The sequence below is a fragment of the Elgaria multicarinata genome, chromosome 4 (assembly GCF_023053635.1).
Source record: "Elgaria multicarinata webbii isolate HBS135686 ecotype San Diego chromosome 4, rElgMul1.1.pri, whole genome shotgun sequence".
Classification (NCBI taxonomy): domain Eukaryota; kingdom Metazoa; phylum Chordata; class Lepidosauria; order Squamata; family Anguidae; genus Elgaria; species Elgaria multicarinata.
Window position 1 is genome coordinate 14,823,734 of NC_086174.1, and position 17,456 is coordinate 14,841,189.

General features: G+C 44.1%; 1 protein-coding gene across 2 annotated transcripts in view; it reads right to left on the bottom strand.

Annotated features, from left to right (window-relative positions):
• SPTBN1 (spectrin beta, non-erythrocytic 1) overlaps positions 1 to 17,456 on the bottom strand; it is a 252,252-nt gene that overhangs the window by 74,441 nt on the left and 160,355 nt on the right. For both annotated transcript variants that reach the window (XM_063123818.1, XM_063123819.1), the window contains 5 exons: positions 7,333 to 7,506; positions 5,732 to 5,823; positions 3,516 to 3,596; positions 2,050 to 2,165; positions 346 to 458 (listed from right to left, as the gene is read on the bottom strand). In XM_063123818.1, the coding sequence (XP_062979888.1) occupies positions 346 to 458; positions 2,050 to 2,165; positions 3,516 to 3,596; positions 5,732 to 5,823; positions 7,333 to 7,506 (576 nt within the window). The remainder of the gene's footprint in view (positions 1 to 345; positions 459 to 2,049; positions 2,166 to 3,515; positions 3,597 to 5,731; positions 5,824 to 7,332; positions 7,507 to 17,456) is intronic.

The window sequence follows — 17,456 nt, forward strand, 5'->3', positions numbered from 1 at the left end:
GGGATTAGATTTTACATTACCAGTTTATATATTCAAATGTTATATTTCAGTTTAACTCCAATGATTTGGGAGCTAAAAAGAGAAAATGGAAAGTGGGCAGGGAAGGCAAAAACGAGGGACGGTACGATAACGTACATAAAATTAACACAGGAAAAAAACCTTCAGCTTAATTAAAGGTATTTAATACAGAAGCAATATAAAAAAACTTGCAAAAATCCACAGTGAAAAGCAAAAAAAGTTTTATTAAAGTGTCATTAAAAGGCTTGCATATAATGGGAGTGGAGAAGTCAGCAGAAAAGGAGATTTCAGCAAGCTGCGTGACATATAAAACCTTAGCTTGCAAACCTTTCCGATACGCTTTCCTTCAACAGCTAAAGCTTTCATCTTAGAAAAGTAGTGGTAATAGGTCACCACGTAGGTGATGATGGACTTTTCATCAGGATGGTCAACACTGATATCTGAAAAACAAACAAGGGTTGCTTACGTTAGAACAGAACTGGGTTTGCCCGTGTTTTCAAAACAATCCACATCATTATGCTGACAATCCATTTGTGCAACCTTCCCTAGCAAGGTGTCCTCTGGGTGTTTAGGACTTCACTTCCCAACAACCCAAGCCAGCAGAGCCAATGGCCAGAAATCCTGGGAGCTGTAGTCCAAAGCATCTGAGAGGGCACCAGGCTGGGGAAGGATGCACTTTTTGCAAGGCTCGAGACTTCAGCTGGAACTAAATGTCACACTAAATGTGATGTTATGGGGAAGGAGGAGGAGCTAAACGAACACGGCACATTTAGCTGCTCCCTCCCATAACCTCTCATAGAACTTACTGTGTGTCGTAATGTTCTGAGTTCATTTATGATATTAATATCCTGGCTTTTGCTCCAAGGAGCTTAAGGTGTCACACACAGTTCTCCTAACCACCCCCACCCCATTTTATCTTCACAGCAATCCTGCTAGGTAGGTTAGGATGAGAGAGTATGGCTGACTCAGTGAGCTTCATGGCTGACGGGGGATTTGAACCTCGGTCTCACCAATCCTAACCCAACACTCTAACCACTACATCACACTGACCCTCAAGTGACTTTCCCTGCCCCATGCTGTATCACTGACCCCCGCTAATAAGAGGCAGGCAAATACTGGCCTTAGCTAGACCTACTGGTCTAGTGGGACGGAGGGGCGAAGATCTCCCCCTCTGTTCAGAGGGAGAGGCATCACGCCCGCCATTTTGGATTTTTTTCTTAAAGAAGAAGTTGCGCACGACCGTTCGTGCGCAAAAGTTTTTTTAAAAAAAATATTTTCCCCGCTCCCCCCACCCTACTCTCAATGGGCGTAGTGCTCCTGAGGAGCTCTGCGCCCCGTGCGTGGGTCCTGACTCCTCGCGAGTAACCACGACGAGCTGGGACAAACCGCGATGCCCAGTCACATGTTCTGCAGTCTCGAGCTCAGCCTGAGACCGTGGAAAAAGTGGGCCTAAAGTGGTGGGCGAGATCCCGGGGCAAAGGAGGGATCATCCCTCCCTGATGCCGGGATAGGGATGATCCCGGGGATCGCCCCGTCTAGCTAAGGCCATTGACTATTGTGATGTCATGATACAAAATGAGTCCTAACAGGCGTCGTGGGGGTGGAGGTGGGGCATGAGCTATAGCCAACGCTGCTGCTTTTGGCAGCAGCTGTGCATTGAGTATAATGTCCTACTTCTAGCCTTCGTCAAAGCGATGGAGTTGAGGATTTTAAATAAAATCCAGATTTATGCCCCACATACATGCAGTCTCATTCACCCAGCCTGAAATTTGCTCACAATGGACTGCAGAATTTGCCTTTAAAAGCACATGTTTATTCTGTGCAGGTCTTAGTTACACTATGGCAACAGAATAAAAAGCAGGGATTCTATCACAAACCAAAATAGTAACTCGCTGAGAGATGCTAGCCTAGATTATCTGGAGGGATAACAAATAGAGAAAAGAGGCACTTGGCTGGCTGGAATTGAGGCACTTCTGGGGTGGGGGAGCTTACAGAAGAAAACATATTAGTATCAATGCCCGTCATTCTTACCCTCTGGGTCCAGTAGTTTAGTAAGGCCAAGGTGTTGTTCTGCCAAGTTAAAAGCATTCTGCAGATTGTAGTGTGCATTCGATTTCTTCAGCTTATCAAAATCAATAAGATCGGGCCTAAGCAAAGGAAGGGGGTAAAAAGAAAACAAATTAACTTGGATTTCTTTGGTACATGACCCCTTTCCCATATCATGCATGAATTAAAACGAAGTCAAGAATATTAGCAACAGGGCTAGAAAGCCAAAGAGTCGAGTCAGAACCAGGGCCTGAGTTCTATCCGGCTACAGGTGGTTAAGACTGGCTCCTTTCAGCTTTTCAGGCAGAGACAGGATCATCTACATTGTATTGTCTTCACGATGGTGAAGCCTCACCCGGAGAGTACGTGTTGGGGGACAGCATAATTTCAGGAATGGCGGAGGGGGAGGGATAAAGTGGTGTGGGAAAGAATGACAGGCAAGAGACGGAGATTCATGCACGCAGGAGAAGGATACAGGCAACAGTCAGAGCATGGGGGAGACAAGTAGGAGGGACAGAAATTTTCCAAAGGATCAAATGATTCCCATGGTAGCTGGGAGGGAAAAGGTTGTGCATGCTGGCATTTTCCAGGCTAATTTTTGGCTGCAGGCTTCTAGTTTCATTCAGATGTTGTTGTTGCTATTTGTAATTAATTTTAGTTAATTATCATCATCATCACCTACTTGTGGTTTGTAATTTTTGTAAACTGCCCAGAAAGCTTTGGCTATTGGGCTTTGTAGAAATGAAATAATAATAATAATAATAATAATAATAATAATAATAATAATAATAATAATAATAATAATAATAATCTTGAAAGGCCAGGTTCCAAAGAATGGGGAGGGGGGTTGTTCTTTCCCACTGCTAAAGAGACAAGCTTCTTTATAAATAGAATTTCAACTTGCTTTTTCCATCAGAGGAAACTGGGGAATGACAAATGAAGTCCCACCTGCATGGTCATGTGTCTCTACGGAGGCTCAGGCCATTTTAAAAATCATTGTTATTAATGAAGTGCCATCTGTGTTACATGGTGCTTTATGGAGTAACATGGGCAAAATATTGGTCTCTGCCTCAAGGAGCTTACAGTGCATGTTTAGACTATATAAGGGAGAGGGTGGGTGGGGAGGACACGGATAAAAGGGACGAATTTGAGCGAAGGCAGGAGGTGCTTAGAACGCAATCCTATGCACACTTACCTAAGAGTAAGCCCCGATGAACATAGGATTTATTTCCAAGTGTACATAGGATTGGGCTGTTAGTATTGGTTCCACTTGGGGATGAGAAATATGGGATTAAGCCAAAGGGTTCAAAGAAGAGACAGGTTTTGAGTTGGGGATTGAAAAGCCAGACAGAGGTGGTCCAAAATTGGGGACTCTTGCTACGACAGAGTTGTGATCCTGCATCCACTGGTCCAACCCTAAAAACCGCATCAACATTTTGACAAGTGCCCACCTGTGTTTATGGATTAGTGCGTTGAAAGCCATGCCGTCCCTCCAGCTGGTGGTGAAGTTGTGAATGTTGACGTTGGGATAGCTGACACAACAGAAGAACCAAAAGAAAAACAAAGAGAACTCAATCAATATAGGACTAATGCTCAGAGATATGAAAAAATGAGGGTTGCCGGCCAGCTGCTCAAGTTAGCAAAAATTTGTGCTCCAGCACCTTTCCAGTTTTCTGTAGCCCATTTTCAAGCGGAGCCATTTTCAAGGCAGAACAGGATTTGTCCTGCCAACATAACCCACTGGCAACTCCACTTAGATAATGGAACAGAGAAGATGTGGAGGATTCGGATATGGAACTGAGGATGAACTCATTGCCCGCTGGGAAAATGGAACTACCATTAACATGTAACTCCTTAGAAGCCCCAACAGCGCACAACTGGATATCAAGAGGGGATAAGCATGGGGTCGCTGCAGGGGTTGGGGGAGCTAGGCGAGAGAAGGGGGAACCCTGCAGGAGGCAGCAGGGCAGGTAAGGACGCAAGCAGATGGTGGGACCAAGACTCAACATCTGTGGTGAGATGCCCCACTTGCGCAGCCAAGCCAGATGACCAATCCATGCCAAACCTAAGAAGCCAGGGGATGGGAGAAGGCTATAGAACAAGGGTGGGCAACGTTTGGCCCTTGGGTTGCATGTGGCCCCCAGTGCCCCTTACCACGTCCCTGAATGTTTTTTAACACACCCACGGCACCTGTAGCGTTCTGTAGTGCTACAAGAGCCAAATGTATCTCGCACACAAATTTAGCTTGCTCTGTTGCCATTACAGAGTGCCTGAAGAAATTTAGATCGCAGCCTTTGTAGCACTCTGTAGCAATATGGAGCAGTTTGCTTCCAAAGTTTGCTGGAAAACTGGCAATTTGTCTTTTACAGATCTTTGGAAGGGGGTGCCCCGAACTTCAGACCTCCCGTGGTTACCTAATGCATTCTAGAACACGAGAGCAAGGGAAGTGGGCTGCAACAGGATAAGTAACTCCTGCCAGAGTTGTTCATGTGGGGATCATTTAGAGGCAGAAATCAAGACAGAGGTCCTTGGGGTGGCAGAGGGCAGGAGTGATTGAGAACTAAGGACATTTCTACACCAGCTCGAAAATCCGGGCTGGTCATGGCTGAGTCCCTGTGCGTCCAAATGACACACAGGGACTCCCAGGAGGAAGAAGGGACGAGAATGGGTTTTCCCAGGGATAAATAATCCCTGGGAAAACCCGATTCTTCCCGCGGTCTTGGGATCGTCCTGAGACTGTGGGACTTGTGGGCACCCGGCCCGGCTTCTTGCCTCTTCCCCACGAGGAGTGAGGATCAGTAGAGGGAAGGAACCGGGCCGGGAAGAATTTGGGGTGGGTGCGAACGGAGTTGGGCCTTTTTTTAAAAAAACTTATGTTTTAGTTGGAGAGCATATGCGCTCATCTCCTTTAAAAAAATGTTTTTTTAAAAAAATGGCGGGTGCGACACTCTCCTTCCTCCTGGGATGTTGCACCCGCATGTAGACTTAAGGGGAGGATCTCAGGATCAGAATATCACGAGATCTTCCCCTCCCCCTCCCTCTATGGCAGCCTTTCTCAACCTGGGGCGCTCCAGATGTGTTGGACTACAACTCCCAGAATGCCCCAGCCTGCTGGCTGGGGCATTCTGGGAGATGCAGTCCAATACATCTGGAGCTCCCCAGGTTGAGGAAGACTACTCTATGGTGTAGAAAGGGCCTAAGACTTGTTATGTGTCCAGGCTCTAAATAAGAGAATCTACAAGGCCCCCCACAAGAGGTCTCCTTTTCCACTCCCAAGGTTTGGAAATGGAAGTGGTTTTAGCAGGGTCATGTATTTAAATCTCATAGACTTCTGGGAAGAGAATTATTTTAAACACGACTGATGTAAAATGTTGGCCCTTTATTTCCATGTCTAATGAGGATGGCTGTTGGGAGAGCAATCGTGTTGACATGAGCCAACGAATCCACAAAACGTCCTGGGTCAGCTCTTGCTGCTTCCAAAACACCACTTGGTGCTTGAACTTGCTGCTGCGTACTGATTTCCTTTAAATGGAGTGGTTTGTTATATCCGGCTATTCCACTTAAGGAAAAAAACTTACGTCTGCTGCACCTTTTTAATGCATTTCAGTGACCAGCCCCTCCTCAAAAACAGAACGTTCTGCAGAGAGTCCATTTAGTTCAAGCTCACCCAGCTGTCTTCATCTGGCACCACAACAGTAGCGCATCTTTAGCGGACTTCTTTTCTTTGTTGTCTTCTGTTTCAACACTGATATCCTGGATCTGCAATGTCACGTATCAAGAGTGAGTAGCAATTCATTTGCCAAATTCTCAGCCCATATATTTCATACCATTCTGCATACTTCTGAGAGAACAATGTTACCAAAGCAACAGTAGTGTAAGAAACTAATAAATCTCCACCACACCCAAGTTTTACAGTGCGCAGAAAATGCCAAAGCAACCAGTAAGTTTCCTTTAGTCTCGCCACCCCCTTGGGCACGTGTACCTCCCTCTCCCCACCCACCCTTCTCCTCTGGCCAGCCGCAAGGTAATCAAGAGCTTCTGCTTCTGTTTTAGATTGACCACAGTTTAGTGTGTCATCTGAACCCTAAACTGTGGTTGATCTTAGCTATGGTTTGTTTAAACAAGCTAGATACGTAAACCAGCTCAATTGAGTTAGAATCAGAGTTTGTTGCTCAATAGACATCCAGGCTTCTGGATATGCAATAGACTAAAAACACAAAGCAAGAAAGATACATTGTCAACAAACAAACAAAAACAGGCTAGATATAATAATAGAAAAATGAGTAATAATTTATGAAACCGTCAATGATAGATTGTATGTTAAAAATTATTAAATTAGTTAAGATAGCTCAATAGCTTATAAACTATCATCTATTAAGATAAAGAAACCTTTCTCTTAGAGCCAATTTAACAAATCTGGCAGTGCATAATGTCACAAAATAATCTGTCCTAGTCCTAGATTTTGTTTGAGTTATCTGTAATATTAGCAGTATGGTCATCAAGATACCGAGTCCTCAAATCTAGATACAATGGGCATTCCAGAAGAAAGTGAACCAGATCCTCTGCCTTCTGGCATCCAGCTGGACAATGTCTATTTGCCCTATCATGTCCCTTAACCTCCATAACCCATGGTTTGAAGTTGGCTAGTTTCAATCAAACCACAGTTAAGATTATGCGTAGCCTGTTGGGTTTGAATGACCCAACAAGGCTTGGCTTATTAAAACCAATTGGGGGGAGGCTTGTGTGCTCCCCCTTTCCCCCTAGCATAGCTGCAAGGAAGAGTTAGTTTTAATAAGCCAAGCTTTGTTGGGTCATTCAAACCCAACAGGCTACGTATAATCTTAACTGTGGTCTGATTGAAACTAGCCCATTCCTGTTATGATAAAACATGATTTTATTGTGATAGCCAAATGCAGCCAATGTTTCATAAAGATTAGGAATGAGTCAGTCAAAATTAAGCACTCCAATCCCATTCATTTCAATGGGACTTTGAAGTGCTGAACTTTGTCTGGATTGCGCCCATAAACCCTGTGAAGTTTAAAGCCTTAGTATGAAGCCCCTGTAATCCTGATTTACCTAATTCTGAATGGAAGCATCCAGAATAAATGTCCCTGCCTTAACCCATAAAGCCTCTAAAGGGGTTGGAAAACACATGATCTTTCAGGCCCTTGTGTAAGGTGACTCACCAAAGAGGGGCATTGCTGGCAAAGAACAATGTTAGTTGGAGGCAAACAGAGGTGAAAAGCCAAATGGTAATTTTGTATTTACCTGGAATCTCAATATAATAGTCCAAATAAGGCCGAGAGTTAGTCTGTGGTTCCCATCCACGATATCATGGGATCCCATGTTTTCAAGGTGCACTCGCTGCTCTTTAAGGAACTGGAGGGCTTTGTCAACATTCTCCAAGCAATGGATTCGCATTCTTCCCTTTGTTGGCTTCGGCTATGTAGAACGTTAAAAAAAAAGAAAGTTGGGGAAAGAAACATCGTTGGAAAGGCAATGAAGGGTTCATTGTTCCAAATAACAAACTCATTTTCCATCTTCAAGATGGTAAGCTACGTGTTCCGCTTTAGAACCACCTGAATGCTAGAAGAAGGAACCTTTTATCATCTTTGGTGGACTTGTTAAAAAGCCAAAGCATTTTGGATTCAAATACATTCTTGAATTCAAAAAATACTAAAGACTAATATAAAATGAAACCGGAAGCTTTCCTACTGGGACTAATGGATAAACAGTTAAAAGAGAAGAGTGGAACTTTATTTCTACATATGACAACGGCAGCAAGACTGTTGTATGCACAGAAATGGAAGAACGAAACAACACCAACAACGAACGAGTGGTTGTTGGTTTATATCTGAATGGAAACCTCTGATAGAATTTTTGCAAGAAACAGAGAGAAATGATGTATTTGTCCGTGGATTCAATGTATGAGAAACAGTTAAAATAGAAGAAATGCATTTGATTATTGTGTTAAATGTAATTAAGGAACGAGAGAAGATAGTTCGCATTTCTGATATGAAGAAAGCCAAAAGCACATCTTAACCATAGATGTTTTTTACTGTATTTCCGTGAGTATTTTATGTATGTATTTTATGTAATGATCTTGCAGTAAGTATGTCTGTGATGTTTGAAACAATAAAAATCATTAAATCAGGAGAACCTCCTGAATGCTGTGATGGCACACAAAGGGCATCTGCGTATGCAGGCTTCCCCATTCACTTAAATGGAGGGAACAGCTTGATACATCCCAAAGGATGCATGGCCGGTGTTCTTTTCCACTGAAGTACATTGGGAAGTCTTTGAAGATTCAGATATCCACGAATCCATCAGAGTTTCTTCTCCCAGAAATCAAAGATGGATGGGGGCAATGGTAGGGCACTTGTGTTTCATGTAGTCTGAGTTAGATGTGATTGTGAGGAGGACAGCCACAGTTACAAGAGCAATTTCTCCCAGCCTAATAAATAAAACCTTACATCTTTTAAGAAAAGGCAAGCAAGGGGAGACATGGTAGAGGTGTACAAATACTACGCCTGGTGTGGAGAAAGTGGATAGGGAGACATTGTTCTTCCTCATAATACTAGAACTTGGGGTCATCCCATGAAACTGATTGGTTGGAGAACCAGGACAGAAAAAAGGAAGGACTTTAGGATGCTTTTAGGATGTTTTAACAATGTATACTATGTTTTTAATCAGTATTTTGTGTATTTTATACTTACTGTTGTTCCCCACCTTGATCAAAATGAAGAGGCGGGTAAGAAATAAATTATTATTATTATTTATTTACACCCTGCAAAGTTAAGCTATGGAATTTGCTAACATAAGACGTAGTCATGGCCACCAATTTGGATGGCTTTAAAAGGAAATTGCACAAATTCATAGAAGATAAGCCTATGAATGGTGACTAGCCCTGATGGCTATATGCTACATCCAATATCAGGGGCTGTATGCCTACGTACACCAGTTGCTGGGGAATATGAGCAGAAGGGTGCTCCTGCACTCATGCCCTATTTGTAGGTATTCCACAGACAGCTGGTTGGCGACTGTGTGAACAGAATACTGGACTAGGTGGGCCTTTGGTCTCATCCAGCATGGTTCCTATGTTCCTATGTGAGGAAACAGAACTTAAGAACTTAAAAGTATTGGGAAATTATTAGTTCTGGATGCTCAGGGTGTTAATTCTGAGCTCATAACCTGTTGGAAACTACAGGCTGAACCAATGACTAGCAGTAGTAGCAGCGGCTCTCAGCTTAGAACACAGCAAAGACCAATGAGGCAAAGGATTCCTTGTAAGTTAAAAGTAAATCCTTTACTGACAGTTATAATAATTTAGTTATGGCAGCACATATACAAATGCTCACAGACGTTCAATTAATACAGCATACATCAAGTTGGGGTAAGATGAGAGAGAAAAAGAACATACAAAACACAGCTACTTTTATAGGCAGACCTGTACACTGATGCAATCACTAATTGATTAATTACTGCAAATACATTCCCCACAATAATTCAATAATTCAATAAGTGTCCAGCTGCAATGTTGACCTTTAAGTGATTTTGTTCTGCTGACTCCTCACTTCTTCCAGGTCCTCAGGCAATAGTAAAAACAGTGGAAAAATAAAAACCAGGATCCAATCCAGGATCCAACAAGAAGTGTCATGTCAGACCAAGGGTCCATCTAGTCCAGCACTCTGTTCACACAGTGGCCAACCACCCATTGGCCAGGGATGAACAAGCAGGACATGGTGCAATAGCACCCTTCCACCCATGTTCCCCAGCAACTGGTGCACACAAGCTTACTGCCTCAGATACTGGAGATAGCACACAACCATCAGGGCTAGTAGCCATTGATAGCCTTAGCCTTTTCCTCCAGGAATTTATCCAACCCCCTTTTAAAGCCATCCAAATTGGTGGCAATCACTACATCCTGTGGTAGTGGGTTCCATAACTTCTGTACTCTACATGACTCTCTACCCCTTTTCACTACCTTTCCCCTCGCCTCTGAACTTGGATTGTTCACTTAATATTCCTTCTTTAATTTCCACCTCTTCTACCATCCACACAAAAATCAGGAATAGCAAAGTAAGATGAACCAAACAGACATACGAGTTTGAATCAAATATCAAGGTGTCTATCTGATATAAACTTGCACGTGTCTTTAGTCAATACAGAAATCTAGAAGCCTGTCAACAAATTATTTCACAAAGCAAGGAACTGGAAACTTGATGGGCTTGGAACTATCTCTTAATCTTACGATTCTGTGAATTTTGCCACCCGCTCTCCGCACACACATGCCTAGCCAAAGATTCTATTCTTTCATTTGTCTAAAGTTGGCTTTTAAAATGCTGAATATATATGATGCTAGTTAAATTTAACCGAAATATCCTATTCTTGTGTTTCTGTACTCGCATTCTTTGCAGTGGTGGGAAAGTGCTAAACAAGCAAATAAACGTTGCATCCATGCAGTAATGAGAACTGGTCAGAGTCCAGAGGACACTGCCTGCCAACATGTAAACTTGTTTTAAAAGGGTTGATCAGAGTTGGAGCCACGACTAATGGAGGAGACCTCCGAAGAAGGGAACTTTACAATTTCTATTCTTCCTAAGATAGATGTTAGGAAGCAGAAATTCATTCCAGTTAGCTTCCCGCAAAGGAACAAGAAAGGAGCTAGGAATCCAGCATTGCTCAACCAAAACATTTTAGACAAAATGCAGATTGTACAAAACCACATTAAGAGCATTTGTCAAGTTGCAGCATTAAAGGGATTTGTGTAGTTCATAAAAAGAAAGTGTGGGTATGGGGGTGGGGGATCAAAGACTGAACTGTCTCCAGAACTACTGTAATTTACATCATTGTAGTTAATTGAAACTCATGGGATTACTTCTTAAGGAACAATTATGAATAATTGTTCATCTAGTCCAGCCCCTGAAATGAGGCAGGATGATCCATTAATGCTTCCTCTTGATACAGACAATGGGCCTGTTCAGATGACACGCTAAGTGGTGGTTAGGCCACTAATCCTTTTGCAGCAAATGTTTAGTGAGCGTGTTTAAACTGTGGTTATGTAGCCACCATGGTTAGGAGTGGTTCATACAACATGCTAAGTCATGGTTCACACAAAACGCTAAGCCATAATATTTAGCTCAAAATGGTTAACCACCATGGCTTAGCATGTCATCTGAACAGGGACTATATAGGCAAAGAACTGATTCATACAATTATTCTAATCTATCAGAACATGGTGGACCAAAGTAGTCCTAATTACCACTGTGTTCATGGGGAAGCCAGTTGTTTGAGTGGTTCACCCTGTAATTTCAAGAAAAGGGTCAATATGTTCAGCCTACTTCTGTGCTGACCCACACAGATGGTGCTTGTGGAGAAGCATTCGTCATGAGCAATATAACAGCTCAGCTGGCATCAGAACCTTACCAGCTAAAGACAATATGAGCTCTGACCTGCATTTCCCAAGTACAATACCCACATAACAATGACTCTATGACCAACCGTGATCAGGTCCACCATTTGGATGCAACTTTGGCTCCTGCTTGTCTGTTTATAATGGGTATTATTCAGTTCGTACAGTCTAAGGATGGGAACAGGATCCTTGGAGAGATGAGACCTACGACGTTCCCTTCCTGGCATATAAACCTGGCTGTGGGGGGAGACACACACACTGGCTGAGTGAGGGAGGGTAGCGATGAATGCCTTCTTATGGCAAGGTGTGATTCCATCTTGTATAAAAGAGATGGTGGCAAGACTTTTGCTTAAATGAGCCTCTGTGAACCTCACTGTATTGGATAACTTTTGGCACTCCACAACTAGGGAGCATCTTTCCTTCAAAATCACTGACTTGGCAACATTTTAATGCAGCATTTTCTCCACATTTCATTCAGTAAATATAATGTAGCTGGTCACTGAGACAGCTGCAGCAAAACCAGAAGTTTATAGATCTCCATTATGTATCCTATGGAAACTTGGTGTCAACATGTGGCATAAACATTAATATGTTGCTAAGGTCACCCCTTTCTGACACTAGTGACTCGGAAACAACCAGTTTCACTTCATGTCGCCGACACTGTAAATCCTAACTTGGGGTTAGAATGTCAGGAATGAGTTCAGAGCAAGGGCATTCAGAGAACAGACCTCATTGGTCTTACTGGAAATTAGCAATGGGACCCAGAGAGCTGTCCCGTTTCTTTAATAGCCTTACTGCAGCAACAAACAGAATGTAATGGTGAGCATTATCATAGAACCATAGAATAGTAGTGTTGTAAGGGGCCTATAAGGCCATCGAGTCCAACCCCCTGCTCAATGCAGGAATCCACCCTAAAGCATACCTGACAGGTGGTCAGGTATGCTTTAGCACTATATAGTCTATAGCGCGCGCACACACACACACATATATATAGTGCAAAACAGGGGTAGAGAACCTGAGGCCCAGGGGCCAAATTTGGCCCTCCTGTGGTCCCATCCTGGTCCTCTGGGTTTCCCCAGATGGCCACGCCCACTTTCCCATGCTCCAACCCTTCCCCAACCAACCACCAATCATTGGTTAGTTTTCTGGGTTTTGTGCACTTTTGCCCCGTTCTAAATGGTTAAAACATCTCTCCTAATTATTGTTGGAGGTGTCACACAAAAAATGGTTTTTTTGTTCATATGTTCTGGAGATTTATTTATTTATTTATTTATTTTATTACATTTATATACTGCCCCACAGCCGAAGCTCTCTGGGCGGTTTACAGCATTAAAAATAGTAAACATTAAAAGTATACTTTTTAAAAAAACAAAACATAAACAGTATAAAAACAGTATAAAAACAACAGTATCCATTTAAAAACAACAATTCTGGGGTCCGTTAAAAACAAACGTAACGTTGTTAAATGCTGTTAAAATGCCTGGGAGAAGAGAAAAGTCTTGACCTGGCGCCGAAAAGATAACAATGTTGGCGCCAGGCGAGCCTCATCAGGGAGATCATTCCATAATTGGGGGGCCATCACTGAAAAGGCCCTCTCCCTTGTTGCCATCCTCCGAGCTTCCCTCGGAGTAGGCACTCGGAGGAGGACCTTAGATGTTGAGCGCAGTGTATGGGTAAGTTCATGTCGGGAGAGGCGTTCCATCAGGTATTGTGGTCCCAAGCCATGTAGGGCTTTATAGGTTAAGACCAGCACCTTGAATTGGGCTCGGAAAAATATAGGCAGCCAATGCAAGCGGGCCAGAATTGGTGTTACATGCTCAAACCTCCCTGTTCCAGCTATCAATCTGGCCGCTGCATTTTGCACAAGCTGCAGCTTCCAGACCGTCTTCAAAGGCTGCCCCATGTAGAGGGCATTGCAGTAATCTAATTTGGAAGTTACCAAAGTATGGACAACTGAAGCTAGGTTATCCCTGTCCAGATAGGGGCGTAGCTGGGCCACCAACCGAAGTTGGTAGAAAGCACTCCGTGCCACCGAGGCCACCTGAGCCTCAAGTGACAAAGATGGTTCTAGGAGAACCCCCAAGCTACGAACCTGCTCCTTCAGGGGGAGTGCAACCCCATCCAGAACCGGTTGAACACCCCCCACCCGATCAGAGGAACCACCCACCAGCAGCATCTCAGTCTTGTCTGGATTCAGCTTCAGTTTATTAGCCCTCATCCAGTCCATTGTCACAGCCAGGCACCGGTTCAGCACATCCATAGCCACACCTGATGAGGATGAAAAGGAGCAGTAGAGCTGCGTGTCGTCAGCGTACTGATGACAGCACACTCCAAAACTCCGGATGACCGCACCCAACAGTTTCATGTACATGTTAAACAGCATGGGGGACAAGACCAACCCCTGCGGAACCCCATACTGGAGAGTCCACGCGGCCGAGCAATGTCCCCCAAGCACCACCTTCTTGAGCCGTCCTGCTAAGTAGGAGTGGAACCACTGCAATGCAGTGCCCCCCACTCCCAACTCAGCCAGACGTTCCAGAAGGATACCATGGTCGATGGTATCGAAAGCCGCTGAGAGATCAAGGAGTATCAACAGAGTCACACTCCCCGTCTTTCTCCCGACGTAGGTCATCATACAGGGCGACCAAGGCTGTTTCCGTGCCAAAGCCAGGAAATATCCAATAGTTGCCTCCTTTGGGGAGGAAATTATCAGATGCATAAAGTTTGTATCAGAAAACTCTTTCATATTTTCATATTTTCAGACGTACGTGTCATCCTAAATTATGTGCCAGCTTCTTGGAAAGTAGCACACGGTCAGCTTAAATGGATTTTTTGCACCCTCTTGACTGCCAAAAGACTGATACAACAACATGAACCTACCCGTACACTGCGCTCAACATCTAAGGTCCTCCTCCGAGTGCCTACTCCAAGGGAAGCTCGGAGGATGGCAACAAGGGAGAGGGCCTTTTCAGTGGTGGCCCCCCGACTGTGGAATGATCTCCCCGATGAGGCTCGCCTGGCGCCAACATTGTTATCTTTTCGGTGCCAGGTCAAGACTTTTCTCTTCTCCCAGGCATTTTTAACAGCATTTTAACAGCATTTAACAACGTTAAGTTTGTTTTTAATGGACCCCACAATTGTTTTTAAATGGATACTGTTGTTTTTATACTGTTTTTTATGTGTGTGTGTGTGTGTGTGTGTGTGTTTTAAATTGTATACTTTTAATGTTTACTATTTTTAAATGTTGTAAACCGCCCAGAGAGCTTCGGCTGTGGGGCGGTATATAAATGTAATTAATTAAATAAATAAATAAATAAATAAATAAACATTGGAAAGATAAAAGCTCACTGCCTATAATGCAATGGATTGAAGACTTTTAACAACATGAGCAACATTTGAAAGAGTGGTATACAGGCGCCATTTACGAACAGACTTATATTTGAACATCCGGTCTGCTTTCATGGACATTTATGTGTAACTTGCACTACTTTCCCTTTCTTCTTTTTTTCATTTAGAACACTGTGATATTTGAAAGTGAGGCTTTTGAGTATGTAGCTGAATATGTCCATTTATTTATTTATTATGGTTTTGTTATTTTGTTAAAATTCAACCCCAGAAATTGATATAAAAGAAGTTTCTCCTACGGCTTCGTTATTGGCAACATAATCTTTAAGCTAAAATATGCTGGTATTTTGCCACACCACTTTTGCTTTGGGCTTCGCCCACTTCATCTTCGTCTCCTCCCACCACTGGGATGTGGCCTCCGAGAGCCTCTCGGAAATTGAATTGGGCCCTCAGGGAAAGAAGTCCCCCACCGCTGGTGTATAGCAGCACTCTGGCTGTACTTTGGGGAAGCCCATCACTCAGTGGTTGGACACATGCTTGGAACGCAGAAGGTCCCACAACCAATGCTCAGCATCTCCAGTAGACAGGTTTTGGGGGAAATTGCTTCTATCTTCAGTGAACAGCAGTGGCCTCCGTGGACCAGGGCTTCTCCTTCCCTGACGTTCATACGGTCTGTCTCCCTCATTCTCCATCCCCTTTTATTTGCTCCAGCACAACGGGGTTAATGGGACCAGGCAAGGGGGTGAGACAGAAAAGCCACAGTGCTGCCCAGTTTTAAAGCTACACAACTATCAGAGATGAGTTGGTTCCCCAAGTCGCAATGGGAAATTTAGAATGGGTTTTCCAATTCCCCCTGTGGGCATGGCTAGACGGGGCGATATCCTGGGGATCGCGAGATCGTCGCCCTCCACCCACCCTTGTATAGCCATGCCCTGTGTCAGAGATCCCTGGCACAGCCTCATTCTGGGATGAGGTGGAAACACCAGTTGCAGGGAAGCAATAGATTCCCCTGTAACACCGCCCCCACCCCACCCAGTCACATTTTTCCTGAGCAGAGTTGAAAGTGACATGGGGGCCATCAGAAGTACATAGCAAGCTTGTGTACCTAGCGCACAGTATCCTCTACACCAGGGGTGTTCGACCTCTTTCTGTCGGAGGGCCAAATTCAATTTTGGAGAAGCATTCCAGGGACTGCACTAAGATCTTAATGATATAGGGTAGAATACAAATGTTTTAAATATTTTTTTAAATAAATAAATAATTCATGTAGGGTGCAATTCTATGCTCCCTGGGAGTAGTCCCACTTGAATGCCTGGTGGCTCACTTCTGAGTAAACACGCCAGCAACTGGAGGGGAGGGCAGTATGAGGAATCCCTGATGTTATCTCCAACCTGAGATCAGAAATAACAGCAGGGGAATTAACTAGGGCTGGAAGTGTGGCTGCTCTTGACAGCCCCAGCGGAGTCTTCCTTCACATGCCCAACCTGGCTCCTCCTAGCACCAACTGGGCCCATTTGGCTGCTGCATTGGGAAGGCAAGTGGCATGCAAAGCCGGGGCTGCCTCTCCCAGCTCCAGCTGAGTCCTTTCCTCTGTGCAGAGAGTTCCCTCTGCATGGAGAAAGTGAAACTGGGCAGGATGGTGATGTCAATGGACAGGTTCATGGCTTCTGATGTAACCCAGATCACGGAAGGCTTGGTTATGTTCTGCACCCCAGATCTAGCCTTCCACTGTCGACTGTGGAAATGGCTCTCCGGGGTTTCTGGCAGGGATCTTTCACAGTCCTATTACCAGAGATCCTGAATGTTAACCCACAGCCTCCATCACAACTGCTTTAGTTCCCAGAATGTGGCCCACCATTCCCTTTTCAATCACAGCAGCACGAGTGTGGGGGCGAATTATTTTCCTCTTCGTGCCGCTACTTCCTTGTGTTGACATTAACGGTGGAGAGCCCAATGGATTCACAATCCTTTTGGGTCCTGTGTGCTTCTCACCTACTCCTACGTCCTTCGTGCTACTGACGAATTTATTGAAAACATTTCCACCCTTTCTTTCCAAAAGCTTAAGGTGGCTTACACTCCAACATGACAAATAGGTTTAAACACACACACACAGAGCAATTTCCAATGACTTCCATCACCTCCTCCTCCAAAGCAAACACAAAAAAATAACCCCGGTTTCCTGAATAAACAAGCTAAGCTATGATTAGGTCAAACCATGGTTTGACGTGATGTCTAAACTGAGCCTTTTGGCAGACAGGATTCCTGCTGGGGCCAAATCCCTCATGGGAAGAAGCTGTCTTGGGAGATGCCATCTGTCATGAAGCCAAGGAAGAGAGCATGACAGAGACTAGCTGTTTTTCAGCTAGCCTAGAAAGCAACCTGTCTGCTGAGCCAACAAGGCTTAATTATCACTGTTGGAATACAGTCAGTGGTAATTAAGGTTTGCAGGCTGGGGAAATTCTCAGCTGATTTGTGGTAACAGGGAGAGTAACCTGGGAGATGCATTTTGCCCTCTAGCATGGCCCATCCACCATTTTTTTTTGTTGGTTGCTCTTTTATGAAACAAGAAGAAAAATGTTCATCTTCATAGCGTTCTTCAGAAATCTGCCGTGTGCATCTAGCCTGACACTTTGAA